A 24,935-nucleotide genomic window follows, 5' to 3' on the forward strand; every position below is an offset into this window, starting at 1 on the left:
GTCGGAGACGCAGACGTACGAGCGTACAGACACATGCACACACAGACTGAGAGCAGCATTCATATTTCACTCACACACACCTAGAAAACTCACCTGACCAGTCTATCCCACTCCACCTCACATCAACTACATCTCCACGCTGACCCAGTCACCCAATCAATCTTCCACAGACAACTCATCTCTTCCCATCTGACAGCCAATCAGATACCTCCTCTTATTCACAATCACACTTAACATGTTCCTTTAAACGTTGTGATTTTAGACATTTCTTTTCCCCCTCCACTGACCTGGCAGCACGGGAGCTACTAGCACTGTTACAGGGGGTGAGGAGATCACTGCCATTGCTGGGCCCAGGTCTGTGCCCGTTGATGTGCCCGTTGCTGTGCCCGTTGCTGTGCCCGTTGCTGTGCCGGTGGGAGGGGAGAGGGGAAGTGAAGCGCTCTGGGCTCGGACTGTCAGGTACCATTCTCACCAGCCCTGTGAAAGAGATGGAGACAGAGAGAGAGAAAGAGGAAGGGACACAATAACAGTACACAGAGCACATATTATATTATATAAGAGACAGGGTAAGGAGAGCATGAGAAAAGGGGAGAGAATGGAGAGAGCAGGGGAGAGAAAATAGAGGGAGAGAGAGGATGACAGCGCACACACACAAACACACACACAGTGGGTTAGAGAGGGAGATTGTGGAAATGGGGTATAGGCAGCAGTGGAGCAAACAGAACAGAATTTCTAAAGAAAGAACAGTCCATAGACTAGTAGCCCCACTGGCTCATCCAGTTCATACAGCTATATCCTGCTCACGGCTTGGTAATAACACACAGCTACATCTGCTACTGACACGTCTTAGCAGAGACTGAAAAGGCAGAGTGAGAGAAAGAGAGAGAAGCAGAAAGAGATGGAGAGAGAAAGACAGAGAGGGAGTGAGACAGACGGAGAGAGAGAGCGAGAGAGAGAGAGAGAGAGAGAGAGAGAGAGAGAGAGAGAGAGAGAGAGAGAGAGAGAGAGAGAGAAGGAGAGAGGGAGAGAGAGAGAGAGAGAGAGAGAAAGAGAGAGAGAGAAGCAGAGAGAGAGAGAGAGATGGGGTAGAACTAAACAAATAGACAGACAAACACAGAGGATCAAATAGAAAGATAAAGCAAATATGTAAAAATGCTCTGAGGTAAAGCAAATAAAAAACACAAAGGAATTCATAATTAAACACCCATCATAGCTCACCTTGCGCCGAGACCGGTCTATCGGCGAGCTTATTATTGCGGTGCGAGCTCCGTCTCCGGGGTAAACTGGCGGATTCTTTGGCTTGTTCCTGAAGTTAGGGAATAACACTGAGTTTGTGTTTCGGTACATTACTGGGAGTCAAACAACAAGTGAATCAAATCAGTGTTTATGTACAGTATGTGTCACATACAACTGGAAAACATGACCCGTGTCAGTGGTAACGGCCCGGCAACACACCTGAGGTGATTTGTGAATGGTCAGCGGCGAGAGTGACATCATGCAAGGGACCGAGCTGGGGATGTTGGACCAATCAGCGAGTGGCTTCTTCTCTTTCAAGACCTGATAAGAGATGGGAGTATGACCGTTATATAACCGGTTATGGCATAAACTCAGCCGTGAAGAGGAGAGTGAAAAAATAGACAAGTGAATGTTGTTGTTATAACCTAGACATGTCAGTTAGGTAGGACAGGCCGTCAGTCATAAGACCTGGATGACCACACGATACACTAAGACGGTTGGGTCAACATTTAGCCATGACACATCATGAAATGACATAGTATGAGTGTATAAACAGGTAGTAAAAGACATTCTGCAACTCACTGAGAATGGAAAACGCATGCCAGCTCTCAGGCACCACCATAATGAGTTAAAAAATGATCTCCCTCTCACTATATCTCGGTTGCCCTCCCACCCCTTCTCCCTGACTCACAGACACATAAGCAATTCGGAAGCGGCATGCATTCTCTGTCAACCCGTCTCAGTCTCTCTCGTGTCTGGATGAGCAATGAAATCAATTTCTCTCTGCCAAAAACAGTTCCATGTCTTCTCATTAGTGACTCCTACCCATATGACTACCCGAGCATGGCATACAAAGTCATATTGTATTCAGACACAGTAGTATAGAAACACACTGTCTGTCCCTCCTTTCTCCCCCTATCTGCCACTCCCTCCCTCACTCCCTCTCTCGTCCTACTATTAACTGACACACTTAGCCTGTATTAAATCCCATTTCTGATTAACCCAATCTAAAGACCCTTGAAGCATGCGTATTTGAATTGTCGTGTCTCTCCACTTACCGGTGTTGCAGAGACGCGTTTAAATTCTCTCAGCTTATCTTCACTCATTCCCTCTCTCTCTCTCCCTCACAGTCACCCTCCCTTGTTCTGCTTTTCTCTTCCCTGTTTCTTCCTTCCCTCCCTCCCTCCCTCCCTTTCTTCAGTCATGCCTCTCTCTCTCTCTCTCTCTCTCTCTCTCTCTCTCTCTCTCTCTCTCTCTCTCTCTCTCTCTCTCTCTCTCTCTCTCTCTCTCTCTCTCTCTCTCTCTCTCTCTCTCTCTCTCTCTCTCTCTCTCTCTCTCTCTCTCTCTCTCTCTCTCTGCTCAGTTGTGCTCTTTCCCTGTCTCTAACTAGTCTCCTCCCCCTTTTCAACTCCCCCTGTCATAATTCTAATCAAAGGCATGTCATTGGTTCAACAACAAACCATATCACTGTCCAAGCAGAGAGTTGACAAATCACACGCTTTGGCACTTCAGACAACCATTATGAATATTGAATAAAAACACTGGCAACAACGGACATTCTTATCTAGCTTCCAAGCACTTAATTTACATTTGACATTGTAGTCATTTAGCATACGCAGTTTGTGCATTCATCTTAAGATAGCTAGGTGGTACAACCACATATAACAGGCATAGGAAGTACATTTTTTCCTCAATAAAGTAGCTATCAGTAGACCAGTAGGGTGACATGAGAGAACTTGGGAAGGTTGAAAACAAGGCGGGCTGCAGTGTTCTGGATAAGTTGCAGGAGTTTGATGGCACAAGTAGGGACAGTCATTGAATGTATCATATTTATCATACTTGAACCACTGGGAATATACGACTTAATCATAATTTCCCTGACAAGTAATCAATATATTAAGTTAAAGTTCTGACATTTGCTGATCATTAATTAGCCTCTGTTCCCTTCATTACCCTTTGAGTGGTGTGGAGCAATTCTCTCCTCTCCTTCTTGAAGGCATTCATCTCTCTGTCCTTCTCTCGCTCCATCTCCTTCAACTGCTTCTCAAGCTGCTGGACTCGCTCCTGAAGAAAGCAATGAATAAAGAAAAGAAATCGACAAATGAAATGTCAGACACTTTAATATTAAACGCCGCGTCATTCTGTCTCCTGTCATTCGTGTTCTGTACGTCCAGTGGCATGTTAGCCAGTCGGTGTTGTTGTTAGCATTATAGAGTTGTTGTGTTAAACGTGCACAGCATCTTATCTGTTATGTCTCACGACTTATGTCAATAGTCAGTTACTCTAGGTGTGTTCAATGGCACACCCTCCAACATCCATTGGAGTTACGAGAGGAGATGAGGGACGAATGACAGAGGAGAGGAGTGGGAGATGACAGGGAATAAAGAATTAGTGATGTCAGCTCAGCACAGTTAATATGTCAGAGAGGAGGAGATAGAGACAGAGCGAGAGCGAGAGCGAGAGCGAGAGCGAGAGCGAGAGCGAGAGAGAGAGAGAGCGGGGTATAGAGATGAGCTGTCAACCCAAGCAAGGCCACAGTGCAGCTGAATAAACTCTCTCCCACTCTCTCTCTCTCTCTCTCTCTCTCTCTCCTCCCCTCTTTTCATCACTATTACTTGTTTCATATCTCTCTCTCTCTCGCTCTCCACTTTTCCACCTCATCACATGATATCCTAAGTTTATCCTCTTTCTTTCTTCTCGCTCCCTCACGATACAATCCTTCCTTTTATCCTTCAACCCCTCCCCACCACTCTCACCATACCCTTTTTACCATCTCTCTCCATTCTCTACTTTTAGTCCCTCTCCTTTCCTCATACATTTCCTCAATTGACGAGCTCTCCCTTCATCTATACATCTTTCTCCACTTTCCCTCCCTCCCTCCCAAAGTGGCCTCTGATGCAATTGCCTAACTTGTTTGTGCAGTCATGTGACAGTGGAGGGTGATACCGTAGAGTGTGAGGAGAAGGGAGAGTTCACGCTCATGTCTCAGTTTAAGAAGAGGAGGTTGGGGGGTTGGGGGTTACCTGTGAGGAGCAGTTTCCAAACAGAGAGTGACTACTGTTGGGGGCGGGAGGTTAGTGACATGTGAGGAGCAGTTTCCAAACAGAGAGTGACTACTGTTGGGGGCGGGGGTTACATGTGAGGAGCAGCTTCCAAACAGAGAGTGACTACTGTTCCAAACAGAGAGTGACTACTGTTGGGGGGGGGGTTACATGTGAGGAGCAGATTCCAAACAGAGAGTGACTACTGTTGGGGAGCGGGGGTTACATGTGAGGAGCAGACTCCAAACAGAGAGTGACTACTGTTGGGGGCGGGGGTTACATGTGAGGAGCAGATTCCAAACAGAGAGTGACTACTGTTGGGGGGGGGGTTACATGTGAGGAGCAGATTCCAAACAGAGAGTGACTACTGTTGGGGAGCGGGGGTTACATGTGAGGAGCAGTTTCCAAACAGAGAGTGACTAATGTTGGGGCGGGGGTTACATGTGAGGAGCAGTTTCCAAACAGAGTGTGACTACTGTTGGGGGGGGGGTGGGGGGGGGGTTACATGTGAGGAGCAGATTCCAAACAGAGAGTGACTACTGTTGGGGGGGGGTTACATGTGAGGAGCAGATTCCAAACAGAGAGTGACTACTGTTGGGGGGGGGGGGTTACATGTGAGGAGCAGATTCCAAACAGAGAGTGACTACTGTTGGGGGGGGGGGGTTACATGTGAGGAGCAGATTCCAAACAGAGTGTGACTACTGTTGGGGGGGGGGTTACATGTGAGGAGCAGATTCCAAACAGAGAGTGACTACTGTTGGGGGGGGTTACATGTGAGGAGCAGATTCCAAACAGAGAGTGACTACTGTTGGGGGGGTACATGTGAGGAGCAGATTCTAAACAGAGAGTGACTACTGTTGGGGAGCGGGGGTTACATGTGAGGAGCAGTTTCCAAACAGAGAGTGACTACTGTTGGGGGGGGTTACATGTGAGGAGCAGATTCCAAACAGAGAGTGACTACTGTTGGGGGGGGTTACATGTGAGGAGCAGACTCCAAACAGAGAGTGACTAATGTTGGGGGCGGGGGTTACATGTGAGGAGCAGATTCCAAACAGAGAGTGACTACTGTTGGGGGGGTTACATGTGAGGAGCAGTTTCCAAACAGAGTGTGACTACTGTTCCAAACAGAAGAGTGACTAATGGGGGGGGGGGGTTACATGTGAGGAGCAGATTCCAAACAGAGAGTGACTAATGTTCCAAACAGAGGGGTTGGGGGGTTACATGTGAGGAGCAGTTTCCAAACAGAGAGTGACTACTGTTGGGGAACGGGGGTTACATGTGAGGAGCAGTTTCCAAACAGAGAGTGACTACTGTTGGGGGGTTACATGTGAGGAGCAGATTCCAAACAGAGAGTGACTACTGTTGGGGGGGGGGTTACATGTGAGGAGCAGATTCCAAACAGAGAGTGACTACTGTTGGGGGGGGGGGGGGGGGGTTACATGTGAGGAGCAGATTCCAAACAGAGAGTGACTACTGTTGGGGAGCGGGGGTTACATGTGAGGAGCAGTTTCCAAACAGAGAGTGACTACTGTTGGGGGGTTACATGTGAGGAGCAGATTCCAAACAGAGAGTGACTACTGTTGGGAGCGGGGGTCACATGTGAGGAGCAGATTCCAAACAGAGAGTGACTACTGTTGGGGCGCGGGGGTTACATGTGAGGAGCAGATTCCAAACAGAGAGTGACTACTGTTGGGGGGGGGGTTACATGTGAGGATCAGTTTCCAAACAGAGTGTGACTACTGTTGGGGGGGGGGTTACATGTGAGGAGCAGATTCCAAACAGAGAGTGACTACTGTTGGGGGGTTACATGTGAGGAGCAGATTCCAAACAGAGAGTGACTACTGTTGGGGGGGGTTACATGTGAGGAGCAGACTCCAAACAGAGAGTGACTAATGTTGGGGGCGGGGGTTACATGTGAGGAGCAGATTCCAAACAGAGAGTGACTACTGTTGGGGGGGGTTACATGTGAGGAGCAGATTCCAAACAGAGAGTGACTAATGTTGGGGGCGGGGGTTACATGTGAGGAGCAGTTTCCAAACAGAGTGTGACTACTGTTGGGGGGGGTTACATGTGAGGAGCAGATTCCAAACAGAGAGTGACTAATGTTGGGGGCGGGGGTTACATGTGAGGAGCAGTTTCCAAACAGAGTGTGACTACTGTTGGGGGGGGTTACATGTGAGGAGCAGATTCCAAACAGAGAGTGACTACTGTTGGGGGGGGTTACATGTGAGGAGCAGATTCTAAACAGAGAGTGACTACTGTTGGGGAACGGGGGTTACATGTGAGGAGCAGTTTCCAAACAGAGAGTGACTACTGTTGGGGGGGGTTACATGTGAGGAGCAGATTCCAAACAGAGAGTGACTACTGTTGGGGGCGGGGGTTACATGTGAGGAGCAGATTCCAAACAGAGAGTGACTACTGTTGGGGGGTTACATGTGAGGAGCAGATTCCAAACAGAGAGTGACTACTGTTGGGGAGCGGGGGTTACATGTGAGGAGCAGTTTCCAAACAGAGAGTGACTACTGTTGGGGGGGGGGGGGGTTACATGTGAGGAGCAGATTCCAAACAGAGAGTGACTACTGTTGGGAGCGGGGGTCACATGTGAGGAGCAGATTCCAAACAGAGAGTGACTACTGTTGGGGCGCGGGGGTTACATGTGAGGAGCAGATTCCAAACAGAGAGTGACTACTGTTGGGGGGGTTACATGTGAGGAGCAGATTCCAAACAGAGAGTGACTACTGTTGGGGGCGGGGGTTACATGTGAGGAGCAGATTCCAAACAGAGAGTGACTACTGTTGGGGCGGGGGGGTTACATGTGAGGATCAGTTTCCAAACAGAGTGTGACTACCGTTGGGGGGGAGGGGCAGGGGGCATTTAGAGAGAGTCTGTCGTGGGGGATAAGCTTCTAACCAAACTAGTAGAACCAGCTTGGAGCTGTGAGATTCTCTGAAATGTTGTCGTCTTCTTATTTGTTGACCCTGGCTTACCTGCACTGAGTTGACAGCATTCTTTTGGCATGAGATCTCCTTCTCTTTTTCTTCCTCGTTCCCTCTCTCCTTCCCTTCCATCTTTCCTTCGCTCTCCTCCTCCTCTATTCCGGCCTCGCTCTCCAGGACACGGAATTCCCAGTCCTCAAACACTCGGCCGGCTGCATCCACCATCTCTTTCTCCTGGAAGAGAGAGAGATGGAGGGTTAAGAGAGAGAGAGGGAAAGAGGGGAAGAGAGAGGGACGGAGGGACAGAGGGGAAGAGAGAGGGACGGAGGGACGGAGGGGAAGAGAGAAAGAGAGAGATGGAGGGGAAGAGAGAAAGAGAGAGATGGAGGGGAAGAGAGAGAGAGGGACGGAAGGGAAGAGAGAGAGAGAGAGGGGGACGGAGGGGAAGAGAGAGGGACGGAGGGGAAGAGAGAGAGAGAAATGGAGGGGGAGAGAGAGAGAGGAATGGAGGGGAAGAGAGAAAGAGAGGGATGGAGGGGAAGAGAGAAAGAGAGGGATGGAGGGGAAGAGAGAGAGAGAGGAATGGAGGGGGAGAGAGAGAGAGAGGAATGGAGGGGAAGAGAGAAAGAGAGGGATGGAGGGGAAGAGAGAGAGAGAGGAATGGAGGGGGTTGAGAGAAAGAGAGCGGGATGGAGGGAGAGAGAGATGGAGGGAAAGAGAGATGGAACAGAGAGAGATGGAGGGAAAAAGAGAGTGTGATGGAGGGACGCAGAGAAAGTGATGAAAGAAAGATGCAGAAGGAGAGGAACAGACAGAAAATGGAAGAAAGCTGTTGATTAGTACAGAAAGAGCCTGTGGCTTAGAACACTAAACCAAAAAACAACTGGTTGGACCACTCCATTCAAGACCATTAAACCAAGTCGTAGCTCTCAAGCTTGTGTCCCAAAGGCCATCCTATTCTATATATAGTACAATACTTTTGACCAGGCCCCATTGGGCTCTTGTTAAAAGTAGTGCACTATATAGGGAACAGGGTGCCATGTGGGACACATCCACTGTCATCAGAATGACACGCCATGCCAGTGTCACTGCCAAAACGCACAACGAACCCTTTGTCTGCCTGCCTGCATGTCTGTCTCAGATACCTCTATGACACTTTGACCTATCAGGTAGAAGAGGTACTACAAAGATAACTAGTACCGCCGACAAGAAAGAACATGCAATCCTTTATAACAATGACCAGAGAGGCTAGAATTAGAACACATTATGTGAAATGAGTTCTAACCAGAGGCAGTGTGAAACCATGCTGTCACTAGCACCTGAATTCAACTGTATATGAGGCTAGACCAAAAGCTAGCTCTCCACTGCACAAAGTTGACTTCACTTCAGGTTTCAGGGCGGGTGATGTCACTCTGCTAGGCTACCTGTGAACTACACTCACTACATCTAGGCAGACAAACAGGTAGAAGACGCAGTGCATTCTCTTTTACACACGGTGTAGTGGCAAGGCATGAAATCAGTTAGCTGGGTACTATTGATAAGGTACCGAACGGAAGAAAACGGCCTGAAACAGGTAGGGGACAACCTGGACTTAAAGAAGCTCTTTTCCTTTTTGTTTTGCAAAACGTTTTGAAACATTGCGTGCCTTAATGAATACTACCCCATTCATTGGACTGTTCCTGGATCAGTAAATCACCTGTTGTAGTTGGATCAGTAGCTGCTCTCTCTGGCCCTCTGGCTGACTGGGAAGCAGTGCCTCCTTCTCTTCCAACCTACTCCTCAGCTCCTCAACCCGGGCCCTCTCCACCTCCAGACTGGCTCGCTCCTACACAGAGAGAGAGAGAAAAAAGAAAGAAAGAAAGAAAGAAAGAAAGAAAGAAAGAAAGAGAGAGAGAGAGAGAGAGAGAGAGAGAGACAGAGAGAGAGAGAGAGAGAGAGAGAGAGAGAGAGAGAGAGAGAGAGAGAGAGAGAGAGAGAGAGAGAGAGAAACAGAGAAACAGAGAAACAGAGAAACAGAGAAACAGAGAGAGAGAGAGAGAATAGGAGGATGAGGGATGAGAGAGGGAACAGTCATCCCTTTATATAAAGATCCATCTGTTTGTCAGCTCATTCCACTATCACATAGCTTAGGCCTATAGTGTCACATGAAGTGACTCAGTGTCTACCTCACTGCTATAGCTACTCATGTACAGGCCATATCACTCTCCGGTCCCAAACCATGAGATTCAAACATACCGCCTGAAGACAGGATGCTTTGGATGGTATTGAATGGAGCTCTGTCTGTGCACCGCTAACCGTCCATCCGTCAGTCCGTCTGCGTCTGTCTGTCTTTCTCCTTATGCTCCTTGTGTGTACAGCACTACTGACCTTCTGTCTGTCCGTCTGTCTGTCCGTCTCCTCCTGCCCACCTTCCTCCTGCAGTGTCTGTAGATACAGAGTGTGTCTGCGCAGCTCGTTCCTCTCCTCCTGCAGCTCACCCTCCAACAGGGCTATCTCCAGCTGCAGCTGAAGTGGCAGACATGAGAGAGAGAGAGACAGAGACAGAGACAGAGACAGAGACAGAGAGAGAGAGAGAGAGAGAGAGAGAGAGAGAGAGAGAGAGAGAGAGAGAGAGAGAGAGAGAGAGAGAGAGAGATGTTTAGTCCCACAATGAAGAATGCAGAACGTGCCTTTGAAGGAGACATTACAAAAAAGGAGTTGGTTTGTTGTGAACAGTTCCAGAATCAGACTTCATCAGATACATTTACTGAACAGCCGCCACTCTCCATAGAAATGGTTTGATATGAGACACAATCAGGCCCTTGAGGGTGTAACTTGTTCATTCATTAATCTATCAGTGTCTCACCTCTATCTTTAGCTCCTCCCTCTGCTGGTCAATCTCTGTGATTCGCTGTTGCAGCATGGAGGGCAACGGTAGGATCCTCGGTGACCGCGCCTCTAAACGTTTGGCTGGAGACTGAGAGGTAGAGAAGAGACACACAGACGATTGAAAAGAGACTATTCAACCTGGATCAAAAAGTCATTCCGATGGCTCAGTTGGTTAGAGTGCGATGACTGTGGCACCAAAGTTACTGGTTCAATTCCAGCGTTGGATGTGTACGTTGAGTCGCTTTGCCTTGCAGCGTCTGACTCGGACCACATTACCAGTGTAAACAGGCCTGATGCTAGTTAACGTGAGACCCACTCCTCCTTACCCTCTCGCTCTCTGTGCTGCTGCTCTCTGTGTCTGACTCCACCCCTGAAGAGGCGGGGCTTTGCCCTCCAGCCAATCGTGCGACCCACGGCGGCCGCAAGCCCTGCTCCCATCGGCTCCTCGGGGTGTCCGTATTGTGGAGGGGCATTTCTGTAGGATAGAAAGAGATGGAAGGTGGGATGATGAGTGGTACCGTATAGGATCCGGGATCCTTAACCTTGAACAGCACCCTTACCTTGCCAATTTTAAATGTGAACTTCAATGGGGTATCGTCAGAGTTGGAACGTCCTAAGGACCCTGAGTGTAGTTGCAATTCAATACACTGCATTGTTAAGAGCTAAATTAACCAGGTGACAGTTCACAGAAGTGATACTACACTATGAGCAGTACACCAGTGTGTCAGCAGCACTAAGCACTTTAAAGTACTTCCAGAAAAGTTGTTACTGGAGAAAACACCCTGGAAGAAGCGATAGTGAAAGAGAGGAGGGAACGCAGGTTGTGAGAAGGTGGTTTGGCATTGAGGGTACTGTACAGTAAACAATGGCGATTCACCTCCCAGCTTTGGAAGTGCATTGTGGAGAAGCATGGCACACAAATTTGAGTCAGTGCAATGATGTGGTCTTACAATAACCATACACAGATACAGTGCCTTGCGAAAGTATTCGGCCTCCTTGAACTTTGCGACCTTTTGCCACATTTCAGGCTTCAAACATAAAGATATAAAACTGTATTTTTTTGTGAAGAATCAACAACAAGTGGGACACAATCATGAAGTGGAACGACATTTATTGGATATTTCAAACTTTTTAACAAATCAAAAACTGAAAAATTGGGCGTGCAAAATTATTCAGCCCCTTTACTTTCAGTGCAGCAAACTCTCTCCAGAAGTTCAGTGAGGATCTCTGAATGATCCAATGTTGACCTAAATGACTAATGATGCTAAATACAATCCACCTCTGTGTAATCAAGTCTCCGTATAAATGCACCTGCACTGTGATAGTCTCAGAGGTCCGTTAAAAGCGCAGAGAGCATCATGAAGAACAAGGAACACACCAGGCAGGTCCGAGATACTGTTGTGAAGAAGCTTAAAGCCGGATTTGGATACAAAACGATTTCCCAAGCTTTAAACATCCCCCCAAGGAGCACTGTGCAAGCGATAATATTGAAATGGAAGGAGTATCAGACCACTGCAAATCTACCAAGACCTGGCCGTCCCTCTAAACTTTCAGCTCATACAAGGAGAAGACTGATCAGAGATGCAGCCAAGAGGCCCATGATCACTCTGGATGAACTGCAGAGATCTACAGCTGAGGTGGGAGACTCTGTCCATAGGACAACAATAAGTCGTATATTGCACAAATCTGGCCTTTATGGAAGAGTTGCAACAACTTCATGATTGTGTCCCACTTGTTGTTGATTCTTCACAAAAAAATACAGTTTTATATCTTTATGTTTGAAGCCTGAAATGTGGCAAAAGGTCGCAAAGTTCAAGGGGGCCGAATACTTTAGCAAGGCACTTTATACAGTGGGGCAAAAAAGTATTTAGTCAGCCACCAATTGTGCAAGCTCTCCCACTTAAAAAGATGAGAGGCCTGTAATTTTCCTCACAGGTACACTTCAACTATGACAGACAAAATGAGAAAAAAAAATTCCAGAAAATCACATTGTATGATTTTTAATGAATTTATTTGCAAATTATGGTGGAAAATAAGTATTTGGTCAATAACAAACGTTTATCTCAATAGTTTGTATTATACCCTTTGTTGGCAATGACAGAAGTCAAACGTTTTCTGTAAGTCTTCGCAAGGTTTTCACACACTGTTGCTGGTATTTTGGCCCATTCCTCCATGCCGATCTCCTCTAGAGCAGTGATGTTTTGGGGCTGTTGCTGGGCAACACGGACTTTCAACTCCCTCCAAAGATTTTCTATGAGGTTGAGATCTGGAGACTGGCTGGGACACTCCAGGACCTTGAAATGCTTCTTGCGAAGCCACTCCTTCGCTGCCCGGGCGGTGTGTTTGGGATCATTGTCATGCTGAAAGACCCAGCCACGTTTCATCTTCAATGCCTTTGATGATGGAAGGAGGTTTTCACTCAAAATCTCACGATACATGGCCCCATTCCAAGTGCTTGGTTTCCAAGCCGGTCACGGGTGCACCTCAGCCACGCTCAAGGTACTAAACGATATCATAACCGCCATCAATAAAAGACAGTACTGTGCAGCCATCTTCATCGACCTTGCCAAGGCTTTCGACTCTGTCAATCACCATATTCTTGATCCCTGATCCACCTCTACGCAGATGACACCATTATGTATACTTCTGGCCCGTCCTTGGACACTGTGCTATCTAACCTCCAAACGAGCTTCAATGCCATACAACACTCCTTCCGTGGCCTCCAACTGCTCTTAAACGCTAGTAAAACCAAATGCATGCTTTTCAACCGTTCGCTGCCTGCACCCGCACGCCCGACTAGTATCACCACCCTGGATGGTTCCGACCTAGAATATGTGGACATCTATAAGTACCTAGGTGTCTGGCTAGACTGTAAACTCTCCTTCCAGACTCATATCAAACATCTCCAATCTAAAATCAAATCTAGAATCGGCTTTCTATTCCACAACAAAGCCTCCTTCACTCACACCGCTAAACTTACCCTAGTATAACTGACTACCCTACCGATCCTCGACTTCGGCAACGTCATCTACAAAATAGCTTCCAATACTCTACTCAGCAAACTGGATGCAGTTTATCACAGTGCCATCCGTTTTGTTACTAAAGCACCTTATACCACCCACCACTGCGACCTGTATGCTTTAGTCGGCTGGCCCTCACTACATATTCGTCGCCAGACCCACTGGCTCCAGGTCATCTACAAGTCCATGCTAGGTAAAGCTCCGCCTTATCTCAGTTCAATGGTCACGATGGCTACACCCACCCGTAGCACGCGCTCCAGCAGGTGTATCTCACTGATCATCCCTAAAGCCAACACCTCATTTGGCCGCCTTTCATTCCATTTCTCTGCTGCCTGTGACTGGAACGAATTGCAAAAATCGCTGAAGTTGGAGACTTATCTCCCTCACCAACTCCAAACATCTGCTATCTGAGCAGCTAACCGACCGCTGCAGTTGTACATAGTCTATCGGTAAATAGCCCACCCAATTTCACCTACCTCATCACCATACTGTTTATATTGGTCAGCGGGGTGGTGGCACCGGGATCCTCATCTCTCCCAAGTGGTCATTCTCTCTTTCTCCCCTTACCCATCTGTCTATCGCCTCATTTGAATTCCATGCTATCACAGTTACCAGCCCTTTCAAGCTTAACATCCTTATCATTTATCGCCCTTAATAAGCTCCTTTCCTGAAGGACGGCTCACCTCTCACAGTTCTGGGCGACTTTAACCTCCCCACGTCTACCTTTGACTCATTCCTCTCTGCCTCCTTCTTTCCACTCCTCTCCTCTTTTGACCTCACCCTCTCACCTTCCCCCCCCTACTCACAAGGCAGGCAATACGCTCGACCTCATCTTTACTAGATGCTGTTCTTCCACTAACCTCATTGCAACTCCCCTCCAAGTCTCCGACCACTACCTTGTATCCTTTTCCCTCTCGCTCTCATCCAACACTTCCCACACTGCCCCTACTCGGATGGTATCGCGCCGTCCCAACCTTCGCTCTCTCTCCCCCGCTACTCTCTCCTCTTCCATCCTATCATCTCTTCCCTCTGCTCAAACCTTCTCCAACCTATATCCTGATTCTGCCTCCTCAACCCTCCTCTCCTCCCTTTCTGCATCCTTTGACTCTCTATGTCCCCTATCCTCCAGGCCGGCTCGGTCCTCCCCTCCCGCTCCGTGGCTCGACGACTCATTGCGAGCTCACAGAACAGGGCTCCGGGCAGCCGAGCGGAAATGGAGGAAAACTCGCCTCCCTGCGGACCTGGCATCCTTTCACTCCCTCCTCTCTACATTTTCCTCTTCTGTCTCTGCTGCTAAAGCCACTTTCTACCACTCTAAATTCCAAGCATCTGCCTCTAACCCTAGGAAGCTCTTTGCCACCTTCTCCTCCCTCCTGAATCCTCCTCCCCCCCCTCCTCCCTCTCTGCAGATGACTTCGTCAACCATTTTGAAAAGAAGGTCGACGTCATCCGATCCTCGTTTGCTAAGTCAAACGACACCGCTGGTTCTGCTCACACTGCCCTACCCTGTGCTCTGACCTCTTTCTCCCCTCTCTCTCCAGATGAAATCTCGCATCTTGTGACGGCCGGCCGCCCAGCAACCTGCCCGCTTGACCCCATCCCCTCCTCTCTTCTCCAGACCATTTCCGGAGACCTTCTCCCTTACCTCACCTCGCTCATCAACTCATCCCTGACCGCTGGCTACGTCCCTTCAGTCTTCAAGAGAGCGAGAGTTGCACCCCTTCTGAAAACCTACACTCGATCCCTCCGATGTCAACAACTACAGACCAGTATCCCTTCTTTCTTTTCTCTCAAACTCTTGAACGTGCCGTCCTTGGCCAGCTCTCCCGCTATCTCTCTCAGAATGACCTTCTTGATCCAAATCAGTCAGGTTTCAAGACTAGTCATTCAACTGAGACTGCTCTTCTCTGTATCACGGAGGCGCTCTGCACTGCTAAAGCTAACTCTTTCTCCTCTGCTCTCATCCTTCTAGACCTATCGGCTGCCTTCGATACTGTGAACCATCAGATCCTCCTCTCCACCCTCTCAGAGTTGGGCATCTCCGGCGCGGCCCACGCTTGGATTGCGTCCTACCTGACAGGTCGCTCCTACCAGGTGGCGTGGCGAGAATCTGTCTCCTCACCACGCACTCTCACCACTGGTGTCCCCCAGGGCTCTGTTCTAGGCCCTCTCCTATTCTCGCTATACACCAAGTCACTTGGCTCTGTCATAACCTCACATGGTCTCTCCTATCATTGCTATGCAGATGACACACAATTAATCTTCTCCTTTCCCCCTTCTGATGACCAGGTGGCGAATCGCATCTCTGCATGTCTGGCAGGCATATCAGTGTGGATGACTGATCACCACCTCAAGCTGAACCTCGGCAAGACGGAGCTGCTCTTCCTCCCGGGGAAGGACTGCCCGTTCCAGGATCTCGCCATCACGGTTGACAACTCCATTGTGTCCTCCTCCCAGAGCGCTAAGAACCTTGGCGTGATCCTGGACAACACCCTGTCGTTCTCAACTAACATCAAGGCGGTGGCCCGTTCCTGTAGGTTCATGCTCTACAACATCCGCAGAGTACGACCCTGCCTCACACAGGAAGCGGCGCAGGTCCTTATCCAGGCACTTGTCATCTCCCGTCTGGATTACTGCAACTCGCTGTTGGCTGGGCTCCCTGCCTGTGCCATTAAACCCCTACAACTCATCCAGAACGCCGCAGCCCGTCTGGTGTTCAACCTTCCCAAGTTCTCTCACGTCACCCCGCTCCTCCGCTCTCTCCACTGGCTTCCAGTTGAAGCTCGCATCCGCTACAAGACCATGGTGCTTGCCTACGGAGCTGTGAGGGGAACGGCACCTCAGTACCTCCAGTCTCTGATCAGGCCCTACACCCAAACAAGGGCACTGCGTTCATCCACCTCTGGCCTGCTCGCCTCCCTACCACTGAGGAAGTACAGTTCCCGCTCAGCCCAGTCAAAACTGTTCGCTGCTCTGGCCCCCCAATGGTGGAACAAACTCCCTCACGACGCCAGGACAGCGGAGTCAATCACCACCTTCCGGAGACACCTGAAACCCCACCTCTTTAAGGAATACCTAGGATAGGATAAAGTAATCCTTCTACCCCCCCTAAAAGATTTAGATGCACTATTGTAAAGTGGCTGTTCCACTGGATGTCATAAGGTGAATGCACCAATTTGTAAGTCGCTCTGGATAAGAGCGCCTGCTAAATGACTTAAATGTAAATGTATATTTATTTACTTTTCTGCTCTTTTGCACACCAATATCTCTACCTGTACATGACCATCTGATCATTTTTCACTCCAGTGTTAATCTGCAAAATTGTAATTATTCGCCTACCTCATGCCTTTTGCACAATGTATATAGACTTTTTTTTCTACTGTGTTATTGACTTGTTAATAGTTTACTCTGTGTAACTCTGTGTTGTCTGTTCACACTGCTATGCTTTATCTTGGCCAGGTCGCAGTTGCAAATGAACTTGTTCTCAACTAGCCTACCTGGTTAAATAAAGGTGAACAAATTAATTCTTTCCTTTCCTTATCAGTCGTCCTGGTCCCTTTGCAGAAAAACAGCCCAAAAGCATGATGTTTCCACCCCCATGCTTCACAGTAAGTATGGTGTTCTTTGGATGCAACTCAGCATTCTTTGTCCTCCAAATACGACAAGTTGAGTTTTTACCAAAAAGTTATATATTGGTTTCATCTGACCATATGACATTCTCCCAATCTTCTTCTGGATCATACAAATGCTCTCTAGCAAACTTCAGACGGGCCTGGACATGTACTGGCTTAAGCAGGGGGACACGTCTGGCACTGCAGGATTTGAGTCCCTGGCGGCGTAGTGTGTTACTGATGGTAGGCTTTGTTACTTTGGTCCCAGCTCTCTGCAGGTCATTCACTAGGTCCCCCCGTGTGGTTCTGGGATTTTTGCTCACCGTTCTTGTGATCATTTTGACCCCATGGAGTGAGATCTTGTGTGGAGCCTCAGATCGAACGAGATTATCAGTGGTCTTGTATGTCTTCCATTTCCTAATAATTGCTCCCACAGTTGATTTCTTTAAACCAAGCTGCTTACCTAGTGCAGATTCTGTCTTCCCAGCCTGGTGCAGGTCTACAATTTTGTTTCTGGTGTCCTTTGACAGCTCTTTGGTCTTGGCCATAGTGGAGTTTGGAGTGTGACTGCTTGAGGTTGTGGACTGGTGTCTTTTATACTGATAACAAGTTCAAACAGGTGCCATTAATACAGGTAACGAGTGGAGGACAGAGGAGCCTCTTAAAGAAGTTACAGGTCTGTGAGAGCCAGAAATCTTGCTTGTTTGAAGGTGACCAAATACTTATTTTCCACCATTATTTTAAAAATAAATTCATTAAAAATCCTACAATGTGATTTTCTGGATTTTTTTTCTCATTTTGTCTGTCATAGTTGAAGTGTACCTATGATGAAAATTACAGGCCTCATCTTTTTAAGTGGGGGAACTTGCACAATTGGTGGCTGACTAAATACTTTTTTGCCCCACTGTACATAGAAACAAGGGGATTCACCTTTGAAGTACTATGCACTGTACATAGTACTATACACTGCTCACACACAACACAAAGCCACATTATGAACGATATGCATCACTGCTGAGGTCTTGGAATGGGGAATTCTCAACAATAACTAGGTTATATAATGTCTATGTCACTTGCTCATACGAGTGTAAGCAGTAGTAAAATAGCAGCAAATATGAAGTAACGACCGAGCAAACCGAGTGCACACACTCACAGGCAGCAACCGAGTACACACATACACAATCACACACACACGTGGGAAAATCTGGATTCCCATTGTCCAAACCTTTCCCACCCTATCCTTTTTCCCTCTCTACTCCCATCTCCCTGAACTCTTCTCGCTCCTCTCCTCCTGCTCTCTCTCTCTCTCTCTCTCTCTGTGTACAGGCCTTATTAGGCGATGGGGCCTGGAGGAGTGTAGGCATGGAGATAAATATACAACTCTGATATGAGTGAGGGCTTCCAAACACAGACTGGCACACTGACACAGAGACAGACAGAGGAGGGAGAGTGAGAGGGACAGAGTGGAGGAGGAGAGGAGACGAGTGGGGGGAGAGGAAGTCGGTTCTAAAATGTCAGAGGCCAGTGTCATATTTCCAGTGAGGAGATGGGAAACAGTCCGAGTGTGTGGTATATAACTTCACAGAGCTGTACACAGGACACACAATACTATGTTGTTTATAGAAGAATAGTGCATGGTTGCATGCAGGAATGATGTATATACTGTGTTTTTAATTGTGTTTTTAATTGTGTGTGTGGATGTACGCATATTGAAGAGGATGGCTACCATTCATCATCACCCATAATTACACATACATTTTTGACAAAGTAATACTGTATGCCAAATTCCATATGGTGAAGTTATTACTTCCATTCCAGATATGACATGTAATGGACACCACATGGAGGTCGTGCTTTGGGAAGAGGGCAAAATTAGAGTGAATGCTGGTGAGGAGAAATCTTTGTTTAAACCAAGACTGACTCACATCCATATGACCCAAACGTATGTTTGCATTATCCGGTTGAGATGCACTATCAACAGTAAGAGAGACTGTAGTGTTGGAGAGAGAGTCACGCAGGAGTAAAGTCCATTATTTCATGTCAACACAGATGTTATTCAAAAGCAACAAACAAAGGCTAAACAAACACACCAGGGTTGAGGCTGTAATGGCACCATATTGCCTACTTTTGACCAGGGCCCATGGACAACAATACAGACAAAAGATAGGGAGGGAGGGAGGGAAACACAAAGAGACTAACTTAAAAGGTTGGAAAAGAAAGTGAGTAGAAAGGGACATAATTAAAGGGAAAGGTATGATAGAGGGGAAGAGGAAGCTGAACATTAGTGTGTTAATGTGCTGAAAATAGGTCTTGATTGCAGAGGAGTGGCAGGAGCGATAAGAGAGTGGAAGAATCAGAGGCGGTCCCAAGGAGTGAGTGAGTGAGTGAGTGAGTGAGTGAGTGAGTGAGTGAGTGAGTGAGTGAGTGAGTGAGTGAGTGAGTGAGTGAGTGAGTGAGTGAGTGAGTGAGTGAGTGAGTGAGTATTAAAGCTGGGCGATCCAGTTGCTCTAAATTTCCGGGATTGATGCGATACCGGTAAATAGATTGATACGTTTAACATTAATGTGCACCAGTTGTTACTCTTTAAACTACTACTACTAGTTTAATGGTTGTAGCATCACGTGTCCCATTAACAATCACCCATACTAACAAAACGTATTTCATTTCAAACTTCATATTTCTCTAGTATAGGCTACTTATCGTAATGAACCATATCAGCATGGTCGGTATGGTCGTGTGGATCATTTTCAGTTTATGGCCCCAGCTCTAGTGTGTGTTATGCAACTACTGTCCTATCCGGAGGTGACACAATGCATTACCCTCAAGTCCGAGGTCAGAGGACTCAATCTCTCACACTGCAGTGCTAATCTTTCCCCTCGACTCAGCAATAACCAGCAACAGTTGAAGCGTCATACAACTAGTACACACACATTACACACCCACGAACATTACACACCCACGAACATTACACACCCACGAACACTACACACCCACGAACACTACACACCCACGAACATTACACCCATGAACATTACACACCCACGAACATTACACACCCACGAACATTACACACCCACGAACACTACACACCCACGAACACTACACACCCACAAACATTACACACCCACGAACACTACACACCCACGAACACTACACACCCACGAACACTACACACCCACGAACATTACACACCCACGAACATTACACACCCAAGAACATCACACACCCACGAACACCACACACCCACGAACACTACACACCCACGAACATTACACACCCACGAACATTACACACCCACGAACATTACACACCCACGAACATTACACACCCACGAACATCACACACCCACGAACACTACACACCCACGAACACTACACACCCAAGAACATTACACACCCAAGAACATTACACACCCACGAACATTACACATCCACGAACATTACACACCCACGAACATTACACACCCACGAACACTACACACCCACGAACACTACACACCCAAGAACATTACACACCCAAGAACATTACACACCCACAAACATTACACACCCACGAACATTACACACCCAAGAACATTACACACCCACGAACAGTGATCGATCATACACGAACAGAAGCAAGGATTCCACAATATTTAGATTCCACAATCTTTACTACCAATCACACAGAACTAGAGAAAGAGATAAGGAGCACACAATCAGAGTTCATTCACACCTGTCCCTCCTCCCTCTCACTGCAGGTAGTAATATGCATCCATATCTTAAGAAGTGGAAGTCTGTTCACTCTTGACCCACCTGTGTTGACAGGATTACAGGACTGGGATTTAATTCAATCAACCTTATTCATCACTGAGGGGCAATTACTCATAGCAGCCATAGGATACTGATTGATTGGTGTGTGTGTGTGTGTGTGTGTGTGTGTGTGTGTGTGTGTGTGTGTGTGTGTGTGTGTGTGTGTGTGTGTGTGTGTGTGTGTGTGTGTGTGTGTGTGTGTGTGTGTGTGTGTGTGTGTGTGTGTGTGTGTGTGTGTGTGTGTGTGTGTGTGTGTGTGTGTGTGTGTCTCCTCTATCTCCTTTGACCACTTGAGGTCAGGTTTGGATCCAGTTAAACTTCAGCTGACAGAATCATCATCAACCCCCTTACTGGGTGACAACGCTCATGTGTCGGCCTATCAGCCTTATCTATCCGAAGAGGACAGGCTGCAGCCACAGTCCTAGATATACAGTTCAACAAACTCCGTTTGATCATTTGATGGCGGCCATTCTGGTACCATAAGATCCAAGACAATTGTCTTGCGTGGAACGTTTTGTGTGAACATGGAGAATCATTTGACAAACTCAGCGACAGCAGAGTACAGCAGTACTGCTACAATAATATCTCGCAACCGGGCCGTGCAGATACCGTTTTTGGGGGGCAAACAAAAAAAGGGGGGACCCCCCCCAAATAATTTTTTACCACAACCACAGACTCACTGAGCAATTATGACTTTGATTATAAATTAATTCAATTAAAATTAAAGTAGAATAAAAATGACTGATTATTTAGTTACATTAAAGCAATAGACGGCAACATCTTACCGGGTAATTAAATGACACATATTTCACAAATTGAACAACGACTTGCAGGCAGTGGATTCAGAACAACAATGACAAACTGTATTTATTTTTTATTTTTTTACAAAACACTTCTAAGACTGGAGGGGCAAAGGGGCATGTGCCTGTCTCTCACACTGACTGTGACCATAGTTCCCCAATAGAATTGTATGGAGAAATTACAACAACAAAAGGTAGACATTGTGTAGCCTATTCAACACCATATGTACTGTACATTCACAATCAAAACAAGTGACAAGAGCTAGGCTAATTTGCGCATCAAACATAGGAAACAAAACACTTAACTATGGGGAGCCTGAATGCAGAGGGTTTGTTTTCGCTATGGGCTCAAAGCAAGGGCACCAGGAAAACATGCTATACACACAACACTAGAACAACTGCCCTGCTTGGGGTTGACCTGGGGCTGCCATTCAATTAAAGGGACAGTCCACACTCTCTCTGTCCCTGGTGGCCAGACCAAGTATAAAAACAAACAAACAAAAATATTTACACCAATAAGTATAAGTATATTCTTTGTACATGTTTGGTCATATTTGTCTTATTCTTTGTTTTTTAAAGAAGGGTACACTAGCAAGCACGTCCCCCCCTTAGTCCTCCAGAGCATTTCAGGGTGAAAATCAAATGTATGGACTGTGCCTTTAACATTTGTCTGTCTGTATTTGGTAGCATTGCCTTTAAATTGTTTAACTTGGGTCAGACATTTCAGGTAGCCTCCCACAAGCTTCCCACAATAAGTTGGGTGCACTTTGGCCCATTCCTCCTGACAGAGATGGTGTAACTGAGTCAGGTTTGTAGGCCTCCTTGCTCACACACGCTTTTTCAGTTCTGCCAACAAATTTTATGGGCTTGAGGTTAGGGCATTGTGATGGCCACTCCAATACCTTGACTTTGTTGTCCTTAAGCCGTTTTGCCACAACTTTGGAAGTATGCTTGGGGTCATTGTCCATTTGGAAGAACCATTTGCGACCAAGATTTAACTTCCTGACTGATGTCTTGAGATTTTGCTTCAATATATCCACATACTTTTCTTTCCTCATGATGCCATTTTGTGAAGTGCACCAGTCCCTCCTGCAGCAAAGCACCCCCACAACATGATGCTGCCACCCCCCGTGCTTCACGGTTGGGATGGTATTCTTCGGCTTGCAAGCCTCCCCCTTTTTCCTCCAAACATAACAATAATTATGGCCAAACAGTTATATTTTTGATTGATTTGCACTTTTCGCAACAAAGTACGTTCATCTCTAAGAGACAGAACGCGTCTTCTTCCTGAGTGGTATGACAGCTGTGTGGTCCCATGGTGTTTATACTTGCATACTATTGTTTGAACTGATGAACATTGTACCTTCAGGCATTTGGAAATTGCTCCCAAGGATGAACCAGACTTGAGGCCTACAATATCCTTTCGGAGGTCTTGGCTGACTTCTTTTGATTTTCCCATGATGTCAAGCAAAGAGGCACTGAGTTTGAAGGTATGCCTTGAAATATAGCCACAGGTACACCTCCAATTGACTCAAGTGATGAAATGTGACATTTCACATCCTCCAATTGACTCAAATGATGACATTTGACATAATTTTCTGGAATTTTCCAGGCTGTTTAAAGGCAGTCATGTTAGTGTATGTAAACTTCTGACCCACTATAATTGTGATAGAGTGAATTATAAGTGAAATAATCTGTCTGTAAACAATTGTTGGAAAAATGACTTGTGTCATTAACAAAGTAGATGTCCTAACCAACTTCCCAAAACTATAGTTAGTTAACAACATTTGTGGAGTGGTTGAAAAAAAGAGTTTTAATGACTCCAACTTAAGTGTATGTAAACTTCCGACTTCAACTGTATCTAGACAGCTACGAAAAGTACAGATGAAAGCTCTAGGTAGATAGTGTGGTCTAGTTTATCATGAGATACTCTACCTCAGGCGAGTAACCTCAAGACTTCCTTAGATATCGTGCACCAGCTGTTGTTTACAAATATACATAGACCACCACCCCTTGTCTTACCAGAGGCTGCTGTTCTATCCTGCCGATAGTGTGTAACCTGCCAGCTGTATATTATTCATGTCGTCGTTCAGCCACGACTCTGTGAAACACAAGATATTACAGTTTTTAATGTCCCGTTGGTAGGATATACGTGCTTTTAGTTTGTCCCATTTACTTCCCAGCGATTGTGCGTTGGCTAATAGTACGGATGGCAAAGGCAGAATAGCCACTCTTCGCCTGATCCTCACAAGGCACCCCAATCTCCTTCTGCAAGATCTCTCTCTTTTTCTCCTGCGAATGACGGGGATGAGGGTCTGTTTGGGTGTCTGGAGTAAATCACTCTCGTCAGATTCATTAAAGAAACATTATTAGTCCAATTCAAGGTGAATCATCTCTGTTCTGATGTCCATTTTCAGTCATAAGAGACAGTAGCAGCAACATTAAGTACAAAATAATTTATAAACAATGCAGAAAAAAATAAAATAGCACGGTTAGTTAAGAGCCAATACAATGGCAGCCATCCTCTCTGGCGCCATGATACATTTGTGTATATCAGAGATGACACCCTATTCCCTGGTCAAAAGTATAGGGGTTATGGTGCCATTTTGGAACCTACCTACTAGGCACAGACATCAATTCAACATCTATTCCATGTTGGATCAATGTAAAATCATTGAAATTATGTGGAAACAACGTTGATTTAACCAGTGTATGCCCAGTAGGAAGTGACCATACAAGTCTGTTTGACCTCAGAGCCCACTTAGCAATGCTTCGTTAGTCTATGGAGGGCTATCAGGAAGCTGTCGTCACCCCACTGTGTCTTGACACATCAGGTTCCCAGGAATACCTGGTGACCAGTCTGAGCTGTATGACAGAGCCCACTGAGATAGTCCCCCTGTATACCACCAAAGCCTATGGAGGGCTATGGGCTGAGAGAGGAAACTGTCATTATCACAAAGGGGCCTGAGCAGGAAAAGCAGGTGAGAGGGTTTTAAACATGGGCGTTTCTTATTGGATAAGTCCAGGAGGTCCCTCCCCATTTCAGTCTGTTCTTTTTCCGTTTGGTACCTAATGAATACAACGAAGGCTGGACAGCTCTGTGTGGCGTATGTCTGCCAGATGAGAGGTGAGATATCATGACTAACTGTCATCTAGGTGTGAGGGCAGATAGGCCTATTGTTAGACTCCTAGAATGATACTGTAGCTGGACCAACTGGCTTCTGTTGGGGAATAAATGCTTTTTTTGTTTATAGGGGACCAAAGGGTTGAAGATTAAAATACAAGCTAGGATCATTGATTGTTAGGGAAGATTGATTCATTGTATTTCCTGTAAGTTAATTAGCAAGTAAGTTACCCTATAGGCCTAATTGTTTCTCCAATAAAGTAGATTATCACACTATGATACCACTGCATGAATAGAATAATTCATGCAAATGTGACTTGTGCACATTACAACACTGCAAAACTGACTGGAATGGCTTGAAGACACCACTAATTACACAGACTTGGAATATATGCTAGTTCAACAACATTGGCAGAGATTCCAGTGGGCTGAGCAAATCTCTCCGTCCCGAGGTCAGCGAAATAACGACCCATTAATGACAGGCTAGGTCCCAGCTATAGAGCTGTCC

At 46.7% G+C, this 24,935-nt stretch overlaps 1 protein-coding gene across 2 annotated transcripts in view; it reads right to left on the minus strand.

The window, feature by feature from the left end:
* The window catches only part of LOC124006216 (pleckstrin homology-like domain family B member 3), a 34,338-nt gene that overhangs the window by 7,772 nt on the left and 1,631 nt on the right, over positions 1 to 24,935 (minus strand). The window contains exons 1-10 of one of the 2 annotated variants that reach the window (XM_046316066.1): positions 23,326 to 23,376; positions 10,408 to 10,556; positions 10,059 to 10,169; positions 9,581 to 9,718; positions 8,910 to 9,038; positions 7,265 to 7,447; positions 3,190 to 3,300; positions 1,456 to 1,557; positions 1,219 to 1,306; positions 288 to 477 (exon numbers count right to left, since the gene is read on the minus strand). In XM_046316066.1, coding sequence (XP_046172022.1) covers positions 288 to 477; positions 1,219 to 1,306; positions 1,456 to 1,557; positions 3,190 to 3,300; positions 7,265 to 7,447; positions 8,910 to 9,038; positions 9,581 to 9,718; positions 10,059 to 10,169; positions 10,408 to 10,554 — 1,199 coding nt within the window. In that variant the 5' untranslated portion in view covers positions 10,555 to 10,556; positions 23,326 to 23,376. Of the gene's footprint in view, positions 1 to 287; positions 478 to 1,218; positions 1,307 to 1,455; positions 1,558 to 3,189; positions 3,301 to 7,264; positions 7,448 to 8,909; positions 9,039 to 9,580; positions 9,719 to 10,058; positions 10,170 to 10,407; positions 10,557 to 23,325; positions 23,377 to 24,935 lie in introns of those variants that run through there. The other variant, XM_046316065.1, reaches the window with a different exon arrangement.

The sequence above is a fragment of the Oncorhynchus gorbuscha genome, linkage group LG19, assembly GCF_021184085.1.
Source record: "Oncorhynchus gorbuscha isolate QuinsamMale2020 ecotype Even-year linkage group LG19, OgorEven_v1.0, whole genome shotgun sequence".
Classification (NCBI taxonomy): domain Eukaryota; kingdom Metazoa; phylum Chordata; class Actinopteri; order Salmoniformes; family Salmonidae; genus Oncorhynchus; species Oncorhynchus gorbuscha.